This window comes from Nuphar pumila, chromosome 3 (assembly GCF_984573655.1).
Source record: "Nuphar pumila chromosome 3, dmNupPumi1.hap1.1, whole genome shotgun sequence".
NCBI lineage: Eukaryota > Viridiplantae > Streptophyta > Magnoliopsida > Nymphaeales > Nymphaeaceae > Nuphar > Nuphar pumila.
Genome location: NC_143251.1, coordinates 114742385 through 114757121, shown reverse-complemented (window position 1 = coordinate 114757121; position 14737 = coordinate 114742385). Strand labels below are relative to the sequence as shown.

Here is a 14737-nt window from a genome sequence, read left to right as displayed (position 1 = left end):
ATGCCTCGTCGTAGGCTTATTGTGGTGTCCCTTAGTGGACCATTTTGTTATTCCCCATTATGGGGTTATGTTTGTCCAATGTTGGACCTTATGAATGCGTTATACATTCTTGCAATTCATTTCTGCATAATTTGCTCCCGCTCACTCTTTAACATGATGTATGATTTTGAAACTTTGATTTTCTAAATTTACTTTTCATGCTAAAATAATTATCCTATCATGTGCTTCAAATTTCTATGCATAAGTTGTATTTTTGCACCATTGTTTTGCGGATGTGTCATCCGATATGATTTCAATTAAGCTTGTTAGAAATGTTCCAATTGAGTAAGTGCAAAGATATGTTTTACTTGTTTCTTTATTGATGTTCCACAGGATCTTGAAGATAAGAGGAAAAGAAGTACCTTGGATAGATCATGGAAGGTGCTCATCGTTAAAGACGTTGGAGGAAGACATTTGCAATGGCATTCGTACGGAAGGTTCTTGAAGCCTTGAGAGTCTTCCTCCTGCTTTCTTCAATCTTTTCGTTCCCTCACGCAAAGTTTGAGGGGGGTGTTAAAATGTATCATTCAACTTATGTAATCTTATATATATTTTATATATATAAAGGATAATACATATTCATATATGGTATATATGCATATGTATTATCCTAATTATATATATATAAAATATATATTTTTCTATTTATAGGCATAGGGGTACTTTGGTCATTTCATAGTTTTACGCATATTCCATTTGGAATATGTTTGTAATTTTTACTTTTATTTTTCTCTTTTTTAGTGGTTTGTGCCACCTAGGGAGGCTCCCCAAAGAGTCGTTGGGGAGCCCCCAACGGTCACAAATGTGACCGTTGGGGGCTCCCAACGACTCCTTTGGGAGCCCCCTAAGTGGCTCCTTGCTTGTATTATAAATAGGGAATTTCCCCTTGTAATTCTTTCAAGATTTGGAGGAGCTCTTGCTCCATTGTAAGGGGTTTTTACTCTTTTCTTCCTCTTCTTCGATAATATTCAACTTATGACTTTATGTCATATTTTTGCCCCTTGTGTGGGTTTATGTGTTAGCACATTATGTGCTTGTGTTGTTCCCTTTAATGGGTTTATGCGCACTTCATGTGCATGTGTATGGGTTCATTATTGAACCTAATGTATGCAAAGCCACTTTCTAACATAAGCCACTAATTGCAAACACATGAGCACAAGAGAATACACAATCGCAAGCCACAACAGGGCACTAGAACCAGTTGAGCTTGTCCTTAGGCATCTCAAGCATAAGCTTCTAGAATGTTCTGACATAGTCCTTCAACGAACCAGTATGTTTAAGATCTGACACAATTCTTTAAGCCTGTCTTTGCGCATTCTTCGACAAGAAGTAGTTCCGCCTTCACCAAGCGATAGCATCTCCATCTAATAGAGCTGCTACAACCTTAATTCTAAGATCTTTGACCGTCACATTCTGAATATCCAAGTAGTCTTATACTTGGAATAAGAAGTTCTCAATGTCCTTGCTGTTGCGAGAACCATTGAACTTTGCTGGTCTTGGCACATCAATCCTTGATGGCTTCTTATTATTTTCCTCATTTAGGGTCACTGTCCATTGCAATGTGCGGTTCTTCAGTTGAAGTTCCCCTACTTTCTGATCGACCACAGTTGTTGTCAACGAAGTGACCTGTTCCACCAGTAAGATCATCTCTCTTGCAGGCTCACCACTACATCATTCAGTCTACCAAATGATTCAATTGCGTGTGAAATTGCTTCTTCGTGCGAAGTCATGTCTTCCACCAGCTTGTTGACAGTTGCAACCATCTGCTCTTGGCCCCGAGGTGAACCCATCTCCTCAGCTTCAACACCTGTCTTCCCTTTGGCGTTACGCATGTTTTGATAGGGCGCCATGATGTCTTGCTCACAAATCGTAGCCTGTCAGCGCATTTGTCGACACCGACTCCGGAGTCCCTTCCCCAGCATGAGAACGAGCGTACCACTTGTCACGGGCTTATTTCCTTTTATAGGTCAGCCCGGCACATCGGTCTTTCCTCATCGCCACAAGCCTACTTATCGCTCGCTTGCCAGTCGCGGAAGCTTATAATCAGAGAGAGAGAGAGAGAAAATAGAGGGAGGAGAATTGCAATCACAAGAAGCAATCACAACGAGGGTGAACAAAAGAAAGCTCAACACATTTGATTCATTCACAATTTTAGCCCATAGGCCTCTTACAATTCAATTATACGTGCTGCCCTTTCGGGGTATTGATTCACCTGAACCGGACAACTTACATCATACTCAACCAAAGCCAATATGACTCTAGATGCAACTTTACAATGTAAGTCACAAGGGAACACCTACAATAATGCATATTAATGAACATTCTTGGTAAACTATCCAGCCACGAAGGCTGAGTTTGATTTTTCAAACTGCTTTTAGGATAAGCAATCTTCAAAGATAATCTGACAAAAAGAAAATAACATATTATCTTGCAAAATATATTTCTGTTGTGATAGTAAAATGCATCTTTTAAATGTTGGTATGTTGAGTTTGTGATATCTTATTGGTGAAATGAAATGGGGATCTTCGAAACACGAGCTTAGATTCACAAGGACAAGTTTCAAGAATGACACTAAAGCATAACCCTTAAAAAGGGTATAACTGGAAACAAAATAAAAATAAAAAATGTATTCTTTATTGATATGAAAAACCAATTGCTTAAGAAGCATTGGGGATCAAATACAAGAGGGGCTGCACCCCTTTATATACACAGCTGAAAGAGAGCTCAATAGAGCTGGTGGACTGTCAGACCAACAGCTCTATTGCTAGTCAAGTCTGGACAGAACTTGACTAGCAATAGTCATTCTAGTTCAAACTGAACTAGATGACATAAAGACAAAAAATAAAAATAAATAAAAAATTTACAGAAAAGAAATGAAAAATATATTTATATATATAATAATATAATATTATTATATATATATGTACAGTTTTACATTTTAACAATTGGTTGCTTATATTCTCATTTTTTTAAAAGTGCATTACATTTTTAATGATTATATTGTCTGAAATGATAAGTGATTTTGTAATCCTTTCAAGATGGACTATCATCTGCCATCTGTCACTTCTGATTTCTGATTTTGCCATTTTCCATAGGGTGGGCACTAGACAATCCATTAGTCTTGAGGAGTTGAGAAAGAGCTTTCTTACTGAAGTTCATCATACGAGTGGAGTTAGCAAAATGTTCCATACTACTGTGACTGATGCATGCATAGATTTCATTGAGAGTAAGGCGGTCCAAGATGTTGGATTTGTTTTAAAAGAACAGAAAGAGCAGGTCTTTCTGCAGGTTTGATTTTTCCTTATTATCTTTGATTATATTTGCCCATGTGCTAGATTCTTAAGTATTTTTCTCTTCAGGTTGAAGACATGCTTTTCCTTATTATCTTTATTATATTTGCCCATGTGATAGATTCTTAAGTATTTTTCTCCAGGTTGAAGACAAAAGCCAACCAGATTGTGAGTTTCTCTGCAAATGCACCATGAAAGGAGATGGAAAACTTGAGCTACAAAAGGTATTACATCTATCCAAGTGACTTTTGATATTAATTAGACCAAGACTGGCTAATGAAGATGATAATAAAGTATTTAAGGTTCATAGTTTTGGGTTGTTAAAAAAAAAACTTGAACTCACTTGTAATGTTTATTCTTTTGGAATAGTGAGCATAGATTAATGATAGATGAAGGTAGATATTCAAATAACAATACTTGAACTCAGTAGCAAAAATTATTCTTTTGTAGTGAGCTTAGATTTAATGATTGAAGAAGAGAAGTTCAAAATTATCCTTTTTTAGTTTCAGAATTTTACCATTAGTATAAACTCTCAAGAGGGATCCATGTAAACTTCCTCACAAAGTTCTTCGTTTAAAAAAACATTATTAACATCTAGTTGATAAATTGGTCATTATTGGATGGAGGCAATGGTGATTAAGGTTTGGATGCTAGTCATCGTAGTGACGAGGGCTAAGGTTTTCTCATAATCTACTCTATATTCTTGAACCTACCTTTTGGCAACCTATATATATATATATATATGCTTTGTATGTATTCACTCATTAGGGGTATTTTGATAATTTCAATCCTTGTAATAAGTTGTGCTAGTGGTACATTATTGCTTTTATTGTAACAACCCCAACTTATCATCATGAAAAGTGAAAATTATTATTATTTTTTTTAAAACAATTGCATAAACCAAACCCAAGGATCCGGGTCTCACATATTTAATAATTACCAAACCACCAGCGATAGTACATTGAATCAATCGAAGAAATAATCAACTTTATTAACCAATAAAATGAATGTTATAAGAACAAAAGTAAATAAATAGAGCCACTTTGTTAAGAGCATCATAATCATGTCACGCAAACTCGCAATTTCCATGTAGCAGTTACCCCCGTCACTGAGCTTCGGATCATGAAAAACATTTTGAAATACAATGTAAGAACCATAGTTCTTTGTACGAATTTCTTTAAAAATCCAATTAGAAATGAAAGAGTATACACCAAATTCATGCATAAATTCAAAGAAATATAACAACAATTTCATAATCAATTTATCATTCAAGCTAGGGATGGCAGTGGACTGGGGGAAACAGAGGGTATGAAACGGAGGTGGAGGCGGGGACGAAGGTTAAAATCCATCCCCGTTCGGGGATGGAGGCAGGGATGGACGTACACTTTCCCCCGCCTCGGCCTCGCCACGCCCCGCCTCATCCTCGTTTGAACCGGGGATGGAGGACATGAAACAGGGATGAAGGCGGGGGTGGAGGTTAAAATCCATACCCACCGAGGATGGAGGTTCTAATCTTGAGGCGGGGCGGGGGTGGAGACCTTGTCCCCCGCCCCGCCCCACTGTCATCCCTAATTCAAAGCAAGTATTATGCAATAACAATTTTCACACGAGTCAGGATAAGTATGAATGTATGAACTAATGCAGAACAATAAAGATGCATGATTTAATGCACATGCATGAATAACTTATTAAGTTATTATCGGTGCTTCTTTTGTATGCATGTCTCTATTAAATGCACACAATTTTAGTTTCATTTTTCATTAAACCTGCAGATACTCAAAACGAGCACAACAATTCCTGAAGGTCAAGTTAGGTTTTCGGTTGTAGCTTTAACACACAATTTGTAATTTATTACTTTGTTTCACGCTTGTTCCTCAACCAGTATCATGAATTAGCACTATTCATCAGACCATTAGAAATCAACATTTAATGTCAGAACATCAAACAAATCAACATCTACTGACGCCACTTTCTTGGTATACCAATAACAACTGTGACAACAACACCATCCCCAGGAAAAGTGGGCTGAAAGCTCCTTAAAACCATGGTTGGGAGGTGAACCACCACATCGAGTTCTGGGGTACAATCGCACACGGAGTTCTAGTATCCTCGCAGTTTCTCTAAAACCACCATCCAAGATTTTCACACTGTTGAAGGGATATCCCAGAAGAAAATTAATTACATTGTTTATCTCATTTAACTTTTTAACAAATTCAAGTTCTTTACACAAGAACCATTTTGCAAATCAACATGCAAAATCCAACTCTGGACTTGACCACTACCATTTTTAAGAGTGCAATTAAATTAGAAAGACAATAATTTCAAAATGAATTTTGCAATGCATAAAAACAAAATTTGGAGCAACACATGCTCTTGGTTCATATGGGTTGCAGTGGTTCACATTCGACCACAAAAGCATCTCATGTGATATATGCATTTTATGCAAAATTTTTAGTGAACATGCAACATACTTATTTCAAAACATGTCCACAATACATATTCAACCACACAACAAGAATGCTGCATACACATGTGAACATGTGCTTGCAACACACGTTAACATGGTCCAATTCATTCTTAAGCTCTTAAACGTGCACATGATCATATATAAGCAATCATCAAAATGAATTTCAGAATTTTCAATGCGTATGGCATGCAGAACTGCAAGTTGATCAAAATCATGTTGATGTATTATTTAAAAAAGAATACATATATTAATATTAAATGTGTATCTCATCAAATTCATATACTAGTCAACTATGTATAAATTCCTTATCGAGCCAACAACCGAGGTTGATCCATGTACATGGTCAAATTCATGTACATTATAACAACCCCAACTCATCCCCGTTGAAAAGTGTTTTTTTTTATAATTACGGAAACCAAAACTCAAGGATTCGGGGCCTCACAGACTTAACACATTCCAAACCACAAGGGATCTTACATTGAACCAACAATCAAATAACTAACAAAGTTTAAGAATGTCTAAATCAAAGAGCCACATTGTTCCAAAAATATCAAAAGTGGTCACGCAGTCTCGTAGAGTCTCGTAGGCTCCATATGGCAGATGTCCTCATCACTAGGCATCAGATCATGGGAAAAACATAAATAAGACTGGATAAGAATAAAAGATTCTTTGTACAAATTTCTCTAAAAATCTAAATAGGCAATAAAAAACATAAATCAAATTAATGCAAGTTTTCATAGAGAAAAAATCATAACAATCTCATTAATCAATTACCATTCAAGCATTTAAAATCAATTATCATATATTAATAATGTCTTACAAGAAACAAAGCAAGTAAGGTTGTATAAACTAATACAGAACATTAAATATGCATGATATCAATGCACATGCATGAATAACTTATTAAGTTATTATCAGAGTTTTCTTTTGCATGCATGTCCCTATTATATGCACACAAGTTTAATTTCACTTTTCATTAAAACCCATATATACTCAAAACAGACATAACAAATTTTTAAAGTTTAAGATAGGTTTCTAGTTGTAGCATAACACAAACTTTATATTTTATTACTGGGTTTCACACTTGTTCCTTGACCGATATTAGAAATCAACACCACCCATCAGAACATTAGAAATTAACATTTAATGTTGGGACACCAGGAAAATCAACATCCACTGATGCCACTTTCTTGATATACCAATAACAACAATTGTGTCTATAACACCACCCCCAGGCAAAGTGGCTGAAAACTCCTTAAAATCGTGTCGAAGAGGCGAACCACCATATCTGGTTCAGGGGAACAATTGCACTTGGAGTTTTAGTATCCTCACGGTTTCCCCAAAACCGCTATCCAAGATTCTCATACTTTGGAAGCGTTATTCAGAAATAAAAACATTAATTACACTATTTGTCTCTTTTATCTTTTTATCAAAAGTCAATTTTTTTACAAAAGAATTGTTTTTCAAATCAACATGCAGAACACAACACGGGACCTTGGCCCGTTATAATATTTAACAACAACAACAACTACGCCTTCATCCCAAAACAATTGGGGTCAGCGATATGAACCAAAAAAGAAATTCATTTTGGGTCTTCCACATGAATCCTTTTCCTCCAATCATTTCTATCCAATGCCATGTTCTTGGTGAGGTTCAAAACATTCATATCCTTTCCTATCATCTCCATCCAAGTCTTCCTAGGCCTACCCTGACCTCTTTTAACTAATATATTTTCCCATTTCTCCAACCTTCTAACTGGAGCATCATTAGGCCTTCGCCGAATATGTCCAAACCACCGTAAACGATTCTCTCTCATCTTATTTTCAATGGGTGCAACGCCTACCTTCTTACGTATCTCCTCGTTCCGAATCTTATCTTTTATTGTATTTCCACACATCCATCTAAGCATCCGCATCTCAGCTACACTCATTTTTTGAATATGATGTCTCTTGGCAGCCCAACGTTCCGTACCATATAGTAAAGCGGGTCTAATAGTCGTCCTATAAAACTTTCCTTTCAACCGCAATGGCATTCTACGATCGCACAACACTCCAGTTGCACTTTTCCATTTCATCCACCCAACCTTTATCCTATGGTTTACATCTCCATCAATTTCTCCATACTTTTGAATGATGGATCCGAAATATTTGAAATAATCATTCTCCGATATTTCTTGCTCACCAAGCTTCACTACACTCCCATCACTACTTCGTTGCTTACTAAACCGACATTCCATATATTCAGTCTTACTCTTACTCAACTTAAAACCTCTAGCTTCCAATGTCTGTCTCCATAATTCTAACTTAGCATTAACCCCAACTCTAGACTCATCAATCAAAAAAATATCATCAGCAAACAACATACACCACAGTACATTTTCTTGAATTGATCTCGTAAGCTCATCCATCACTATCGCAAATATGAAAGGGTTTAAAGCAGATCCTTGATGTAACTCAACCGTTATCGGAAAATTGGTTGTCACCCCTCCACAAGTGCGGACATTGGTTACTACTCCTTCATACATATCTTTAATTATACTAATGTACTTGAGAGAAACACCTTTCTTCATCATTGTCCACCAGAGAACGTCCCTAGGTACTCTATCGTATGCCTTCTCCAAATCAATAAAAACCATATGCAAATCTTTGTTCCTCTCTCTATATCTTTCAATAAGTTGTCTAAGAAGATGTATAGCTTCCATAGTTTATCTTCCAGGCATAAAACCAAATTGATTCTCCGATATCCTGACAACCTTCCTCAACCTAGACTCAATCACCCTCTCCTAAAATTTCATAGTATGACTCATGAGTTTTATACCACGATAGTTTGTGCAATCTTGTATATCACCCTTATTCTTATATAAAGGCACCAACTCATGAGTCTTATTTGTTCGCCAAATCATGTTAAAAAGATTTGTCAACCATTCTAAACCTTTCTCTTCCAAGCATTTCAAAGCCTCGATAGGTATACCATCTAGGCCAACTGCCCTTCTTGATTTCATTTTCTTCAAAGCCTCTACAATTTCTTGTAATGAAATATGCGGAAGAATCCAAGAATGCTAAAGCATTCACTATGTCCCACACGGACAAATGCAACAAGCATAAGAGAGGAAATCCACTAAGGGATATACGAAGGGCCTTATAAAAAGGCTACACACATGAAAAATAATATCACTATTATCGAGGAGGAGCTCTCAGGAGCAATACCACATAAAGGGGGGTTCCCCCTATTTATAAGGAAAGGAGACCAAAGGGGCTCCCAATAGAGTCGTTGGGAGCCCCCAACGGTCACAATTGTGACCGTTGGGGGCCCCAACGACTCCATTGTGGGGCCCCTTTTCGGTATCCAAAATTACATTTAAAAAATAAAAAACAAAAAATAAAAAACAGTGAAATAAAAGAAATAAAACAAGTACCCCTATTGGGTACTTGTGAAAAGACCATAATACCCCTATCGGGTATTATGGTGAATATACATCTATATTTATATATATATATAGATGTATTATTACATATTATTACATATGTTTTAACACCCCCCTCAAACTTTACGGGGGAATGACCGAAAGTTTGCCAAGAAGGAACAAGAAGCGAGGAGCAGGCAGGGCTTTGGTAAAGAAATCTGCAAGTTGATATTCTGAAGTGGCATATGGTAGTGTAACTGTCCCACGAAGATATTCATCACGTACATAATGACAATCCATTTCAATATGTTTAGTCCTCTCATGAAAGGTGTGGTTGCTGGCAATGTATATGGCACTTTTGTTGTCGCAACAAAGCTTCGAAGCACCGGTAATTTCCACTCCCATATCTTGAAGAAGACTTCGAAGCCACACAAGCTCCATTGTAGTAGTTGCCATAGCCCTGTATTCTGCTTCAGTAGAAGACAATGAGACTTTCTGTTGTTTCTTGCACCTCCAAGCAATTAGCGAATCTCCTAGAAAAAAGACAAAAGCCAGTAGTTGAGATTCGATCATTTGGGTTTCCTCCCCAGTCAGCATCAGTATAAGCCAGTAAGTCTAAAGAAGAGAGTGAGGATAGGAATAGCCCTTTAGTCAAAGTATTTTTGATGTATCGAATGATCCGGAGCCCAACACTCATATGCACAGATGTAGGAGCATGCTGAAATTGGCTTGCAGAGTGCACAGCATGAGCAATATCCGGCCTGGTGATAGTCAGATAGGTGAGGGAGCCTATGAGTTGCTTGTAGGGCGTAGGATCATCCAGCAGAACTCCATCCTCCAGTTGTAGTTTAGCATTGATAACCTCGGGTGTCTCCACCTTTTTGTCATCTGAAATCCCAGATTTGGAACAAATGTCTGCAGCAAGCTTCATCTGTGACAATATATACCCTCGAGGAGAGTATGCTACTTCTATACCAAGAAAGTACCTGAGAAAACCTAGATCAGACATATCAAAATTATGTTTTAACATATTTTTAACATTAAGAATACCACTTTCATCATTGCCAGTGATGATCATATCATCAACATAAAGCAGAAGGATGATGATACTATTACCTGCACGTTTAACAAAAAGAGCAGTGTCAGTATAACATGAGTGAAATCCCAATTTTAACATGATAGCACTAAATCTATCATACCAAACCTTAGGGGCTTGTTTAAGACCATATAAAGCTTTTAATAACCGAAGAGTTTGACCTTGGTTTACGCTAATTCCCGACGAAGGGTCCATATATACTTCTTCATTCAACTGACCATTAAGAAAGACATTTTTAACATCTAATTGGAATATAGGCCATTTCTTAGATGATGCAACCGCTATTAAAGTTCTAACGCTTGTCATGCGAGCCACGGGAGCAAAAGTCTCCTCATAATCGATGTCATATTCTTGTGAGTATCCCTTAGCAACTAATCTAGTTTTATAACGTTGTAGGGAACCATCACTTTTAGTTTTTACTTTGTAGACCCATCGACATCCTATAGCTTTCTTATTTGGAGGAAGAAGAACTATTTCCCAAGTTTTAGCCATATTTAAAGCATCTAGTTCAACTTTCATTGCTTCAACCCAATGAGGTATATTTTTTGCTTGATTATAATGGGAAGGCTCATAGTAAGAATGCAAGGCTATTAGACAAGCTCTATAGTTAGGTGAGAGAGTTTCATATGAGACAAGCCTATTAGGTGGAATTGATGTTCTAGAAGAACGCCTAAGAGAGGTTTCTTCTAGGGGTTCATTAAGCCACAAGAATTTTTCTAAAGCACTAATAGGTTGGGCTTCCTCACGCCGAGTGTAAACTTGGAGATTGTCACCATTAGTTGGTGATACATCATTATCATGAGAATCATGAGTATTTTCTAAAACTTCCGGATGACTCAAAGAGTCATCATTTGAATCTTCTAAAAGATCATTGATAAACATATAATCAATTTCATTTGGTTTTTCCAATATTTCGAATCCATTTTCATCTTCTAAAAAGGTCACATCTTTGGAGACAAATAATTTATTGTTTTTATGGTCAAAGTATCTATAGCCCTTTTGATTTTCACCATATCCTAAAAATACACATTCTATTGCTTTAGGTGACAATTTATCTCTTTTATGTAAAAGAACAAAGCATTTACACCCAAAAATACGAAGACGATTGTAGTCGGGTGTCATATTGAAAAGTTTTTCATAAGGAGAGATATTGTTCAATTTTGAAGATGGCATCCTATTGATTAAATAGGTGGAGGTTAACACGGCTTCGGCCCAAAAACTTTTAGGAATATTTTTAGAAATGAGTAAGGATCTAGTGGTTTCCAAAATATGTTTATGTTTTCTTTCCGCTAGACCGTTTTGTTGAGGAGTTCTTAGACAAGATTTTTGATGACAAATGCCATGTTTTAGATATGATTGAAAATCATTTGATAAATACTCTCCACCCGAATCAGATCTAAGAGTGGATATTTGACTTTGAAATTGATTTTGAATTTTTGCATGAAATTCTTTAAAGAAGTTAAAAACTTCCGATTTAAAGTTAAGAAAATAAATCCATACATATCTAGTATAATCATCAATAAAAGTAACATAATATGAATAACCACCTTTGGATAGAACCGAAGATGGTCCCCAAACATCGGAATGCACTAATTCCAAAGGTCTTGTTGTCACAAAGGTTCTAATAGGAAAAGGAGTAGACTTCATTTTTCCAAAAATGCAATCTTTGCAATTGATATCTTTTTCTTTACAAAACTTGTGTCCAAAAGGAAAAAGATACATTTTAAAGTAACTTGGATGTCCAAGCCATTTATGCCAAGTTTCAATATTTTTGTCTTGGACATAAGTACAAAATGAGGTATTTGGAAGCATTAAGTTATTCATAAAATAAAGGTCTCCCTTCCTATGGCCTTGCCCAATCCGCTTCTCGGACCGGAGATCCTGCACAAAGCACCCTTGGGATGAGAAAGATATTTCACATTCATGGTCGGCTATTTGAGAAACGGAAAAGAGATTATGATTTAATTTTGGAACTATTCTAACTTTTGGAACAAGGAAATTTTGAACATTTTTAGAATCAAGAGTTCCAACACCATTTATTTTGAGAAAAGTTCCATCGGCCATAGAGACACAAGATATTTTTGAATTGGTGTGCACATTGGTTAATGCATTTTCATGAGGGGTCATGTGAAAAGAAGCTCCGGAATCTAAAATCCAAGTGTACGTATCGGGAGGTGATGATGAGGCAATGGCGGCACCGGAGGTGGAAGAAGTAGCCTTTAGAATTTGTTGGAGAGCCAAGGAAATTTGTCCAAGAGTATCTTTGAGATCCCCGTTCTTGCCGTCATCTTCTTTGGTGGATGATTCTTCAACGGAAGCCACCTTTGGCTTGAATGCTCTATTTAGCTTTGGGCAAACGGGTTTAATATGCCCCGGCTCATAACAATGATGACATATAATCATTTTTCTTCCACCACTCCCTTGCTTACCAAAATGAGGTGGTTTGTATGTTTTGACATGATTGTCGGGTTTAGATACGGCAAGAACTTCATCAATGCTTTTACCCATATTATGCCTAGTCTCTTCTTGAGTAATCTCGGCAATAACCTCTTCTAAGGGAGGAAACGTAGATCTATGGAGAAGTGAGGATCTAACTTGTTCAAATTCGGGACGAAGCCCAAATAAAAATTGAAACAATCTATCTTGTTCCATTTGTTTTTGTCTTAGTACCACATCCTCCATAGACACCCATTTAGGCTCTAAAAGAGCCAATTCATCCCACAAAGGATTTAGAGCACTATAATAGTCTTGTATGCTCATGTCACCTTGTTTTGTGGTTCTCACTTTTTCTTGCAAAAAATAAGCTCTTGCAAGATCCTTTTGGGTAAACATACCCTTCATAAAAAACCAAGCTTCATTTGCCCGGCGGAATTTTGCAATATTTGCACATACCTTAAGTTCAACATTATTCATAAACCATGCTAGGATTTTTGCATGGTTGCTCTCCCAATCTTCCATTTGGTGATGATAATCTTCAATAGCCTTGAGACGAGCATCGCCTTCAAGTGCTTTCTCTTGATCTTCTTCCATCTTTGTGAGCTTAAGTTGGGGTTCCGGAACGGTTCCCATTACATAACCCCAAAGCTTCTTACCTTTGAGATTATTCTCCATTGCGGATGCCCACATCATGTAATTTTTCCCATTGAGCTTGAATGATAGATCGATCTTGACTTCCATTGCTACAAAACAGAGGTGTGAGAAAAAAAGGAAGTAGAGAGTTACACGATTTTACCTTAGAAGATCGTATGGCTCTGATACCATGTAATGAAATATGCGGAAGAATCCAAGAATGCTAAAGCATTCACTATGTCCCACACGGACAAATGCAACAAGCATAAGAGAGGAAATCCATTAAGGGATATACGAAGGGCCTTATAAAAAGACTACACACATGAAAAATAATATCACTATTATTGAGGAGGAGCTCTCAAGAGCAATACCACATACAAGGGGGGTTCCCCCTATTTATAAGGAAAGGAGACCAAAGGGGCTCCCAATAGAGTCTTTGGGAGCCCCCAACGGTCACAATTGTGACCGTTGGGGGCCCCAACGACTCCATTGTGGGGCCCCTTTTCGGTATCCAAAATTACATTTAAAAAATAAAAAACAAAAAATAAAAAACAGTGAAATAAAAGAAATAAAACAAGTACCCCTATTGGGTACTTGTGAAAAGACCATAATACCCCTATCGGGTATTATGGTGAATATACATTTATATTTATATATATAAATGTATTATTACATATTATTACATATGTTTTAACATTTCTTTCTTTTGAATCTTGCGCATTAAGTCACGATTTATCTCATGAAAAGGAATGGAGAAGTCTCCGAGATCTTGAGCATGACTTTCATTAAATAGATTATCAAAATAATCTTTTCATTTCTCCTTAATCTCCTCATCTTTGACTAAAACCCTTTGCGTTTCATCTTTGATACATCTAACCATATCCAAATCCCTCGATTTCCTATCTCTCATCTTTGTAAGCCTATAAATATCCTTCTCGCCCTCGTGTTTCGAATACTTTTTTAGCTTCCTTCTTTGCTATCATATACTTCTTCAAATGCTCATTATCATGACTCTTACTTAGATTTCTATAACACTCTCTTTTAACCTTAATAGCTAATTTGACATCCTCGTTCCACCATGATGTATCCTTACCTAGTGGTGCACCGCCTTTAGACTCACCCAATACCTCCTTAGCCACTTTTCTCATGCCACCCGCTATCTTATTCCACATTGATTCTAAATCCTCCTCGAGACACCAATCAACTTCCTTAACTACCTGCTCTACAAACATTTCTTGTTTAGCTCCTTTCAGTGCCCACCACTTAATTCTAGGATCTATCCTATATCTATCCCTTTTGCGACATTGTCTAATTCTAAGATCTAAAATTAAGACTCTATGTTGTGTAGCTACACTTTCTCCCGGTATAACCTT

At 36.8% G+C, this 14737-nt stretch overlaps 1 protein-coding gene across 2 annotated transcripts in view; it reads left to right on the top strand.

The window, feature by feature from the left end:
• The window catches only part of LOC149843376 (uncharacterized), a 51030-nt gene that overhangs the window by 9935 nt on the left and 26358 nt on the right, over nucleotides 1-14737 (top strand). For both annotated transcript variants that reach the window (XM_090001806.1, XM_090001807.1), the window contains exons 4-5: nucleotides 3135-3327; nucleotides 3473-3553. In XM_090001806.1, coding sequence (XP_089857932.1) covers nucleotides 3135-3327; nucleotides 3473-3553 — 274 coding nt within the window. The remainder of the gene's footprint in view (nucleotides 1-3134; nucleotides 3328-3472; nucleotides 3554-14737) is intronic.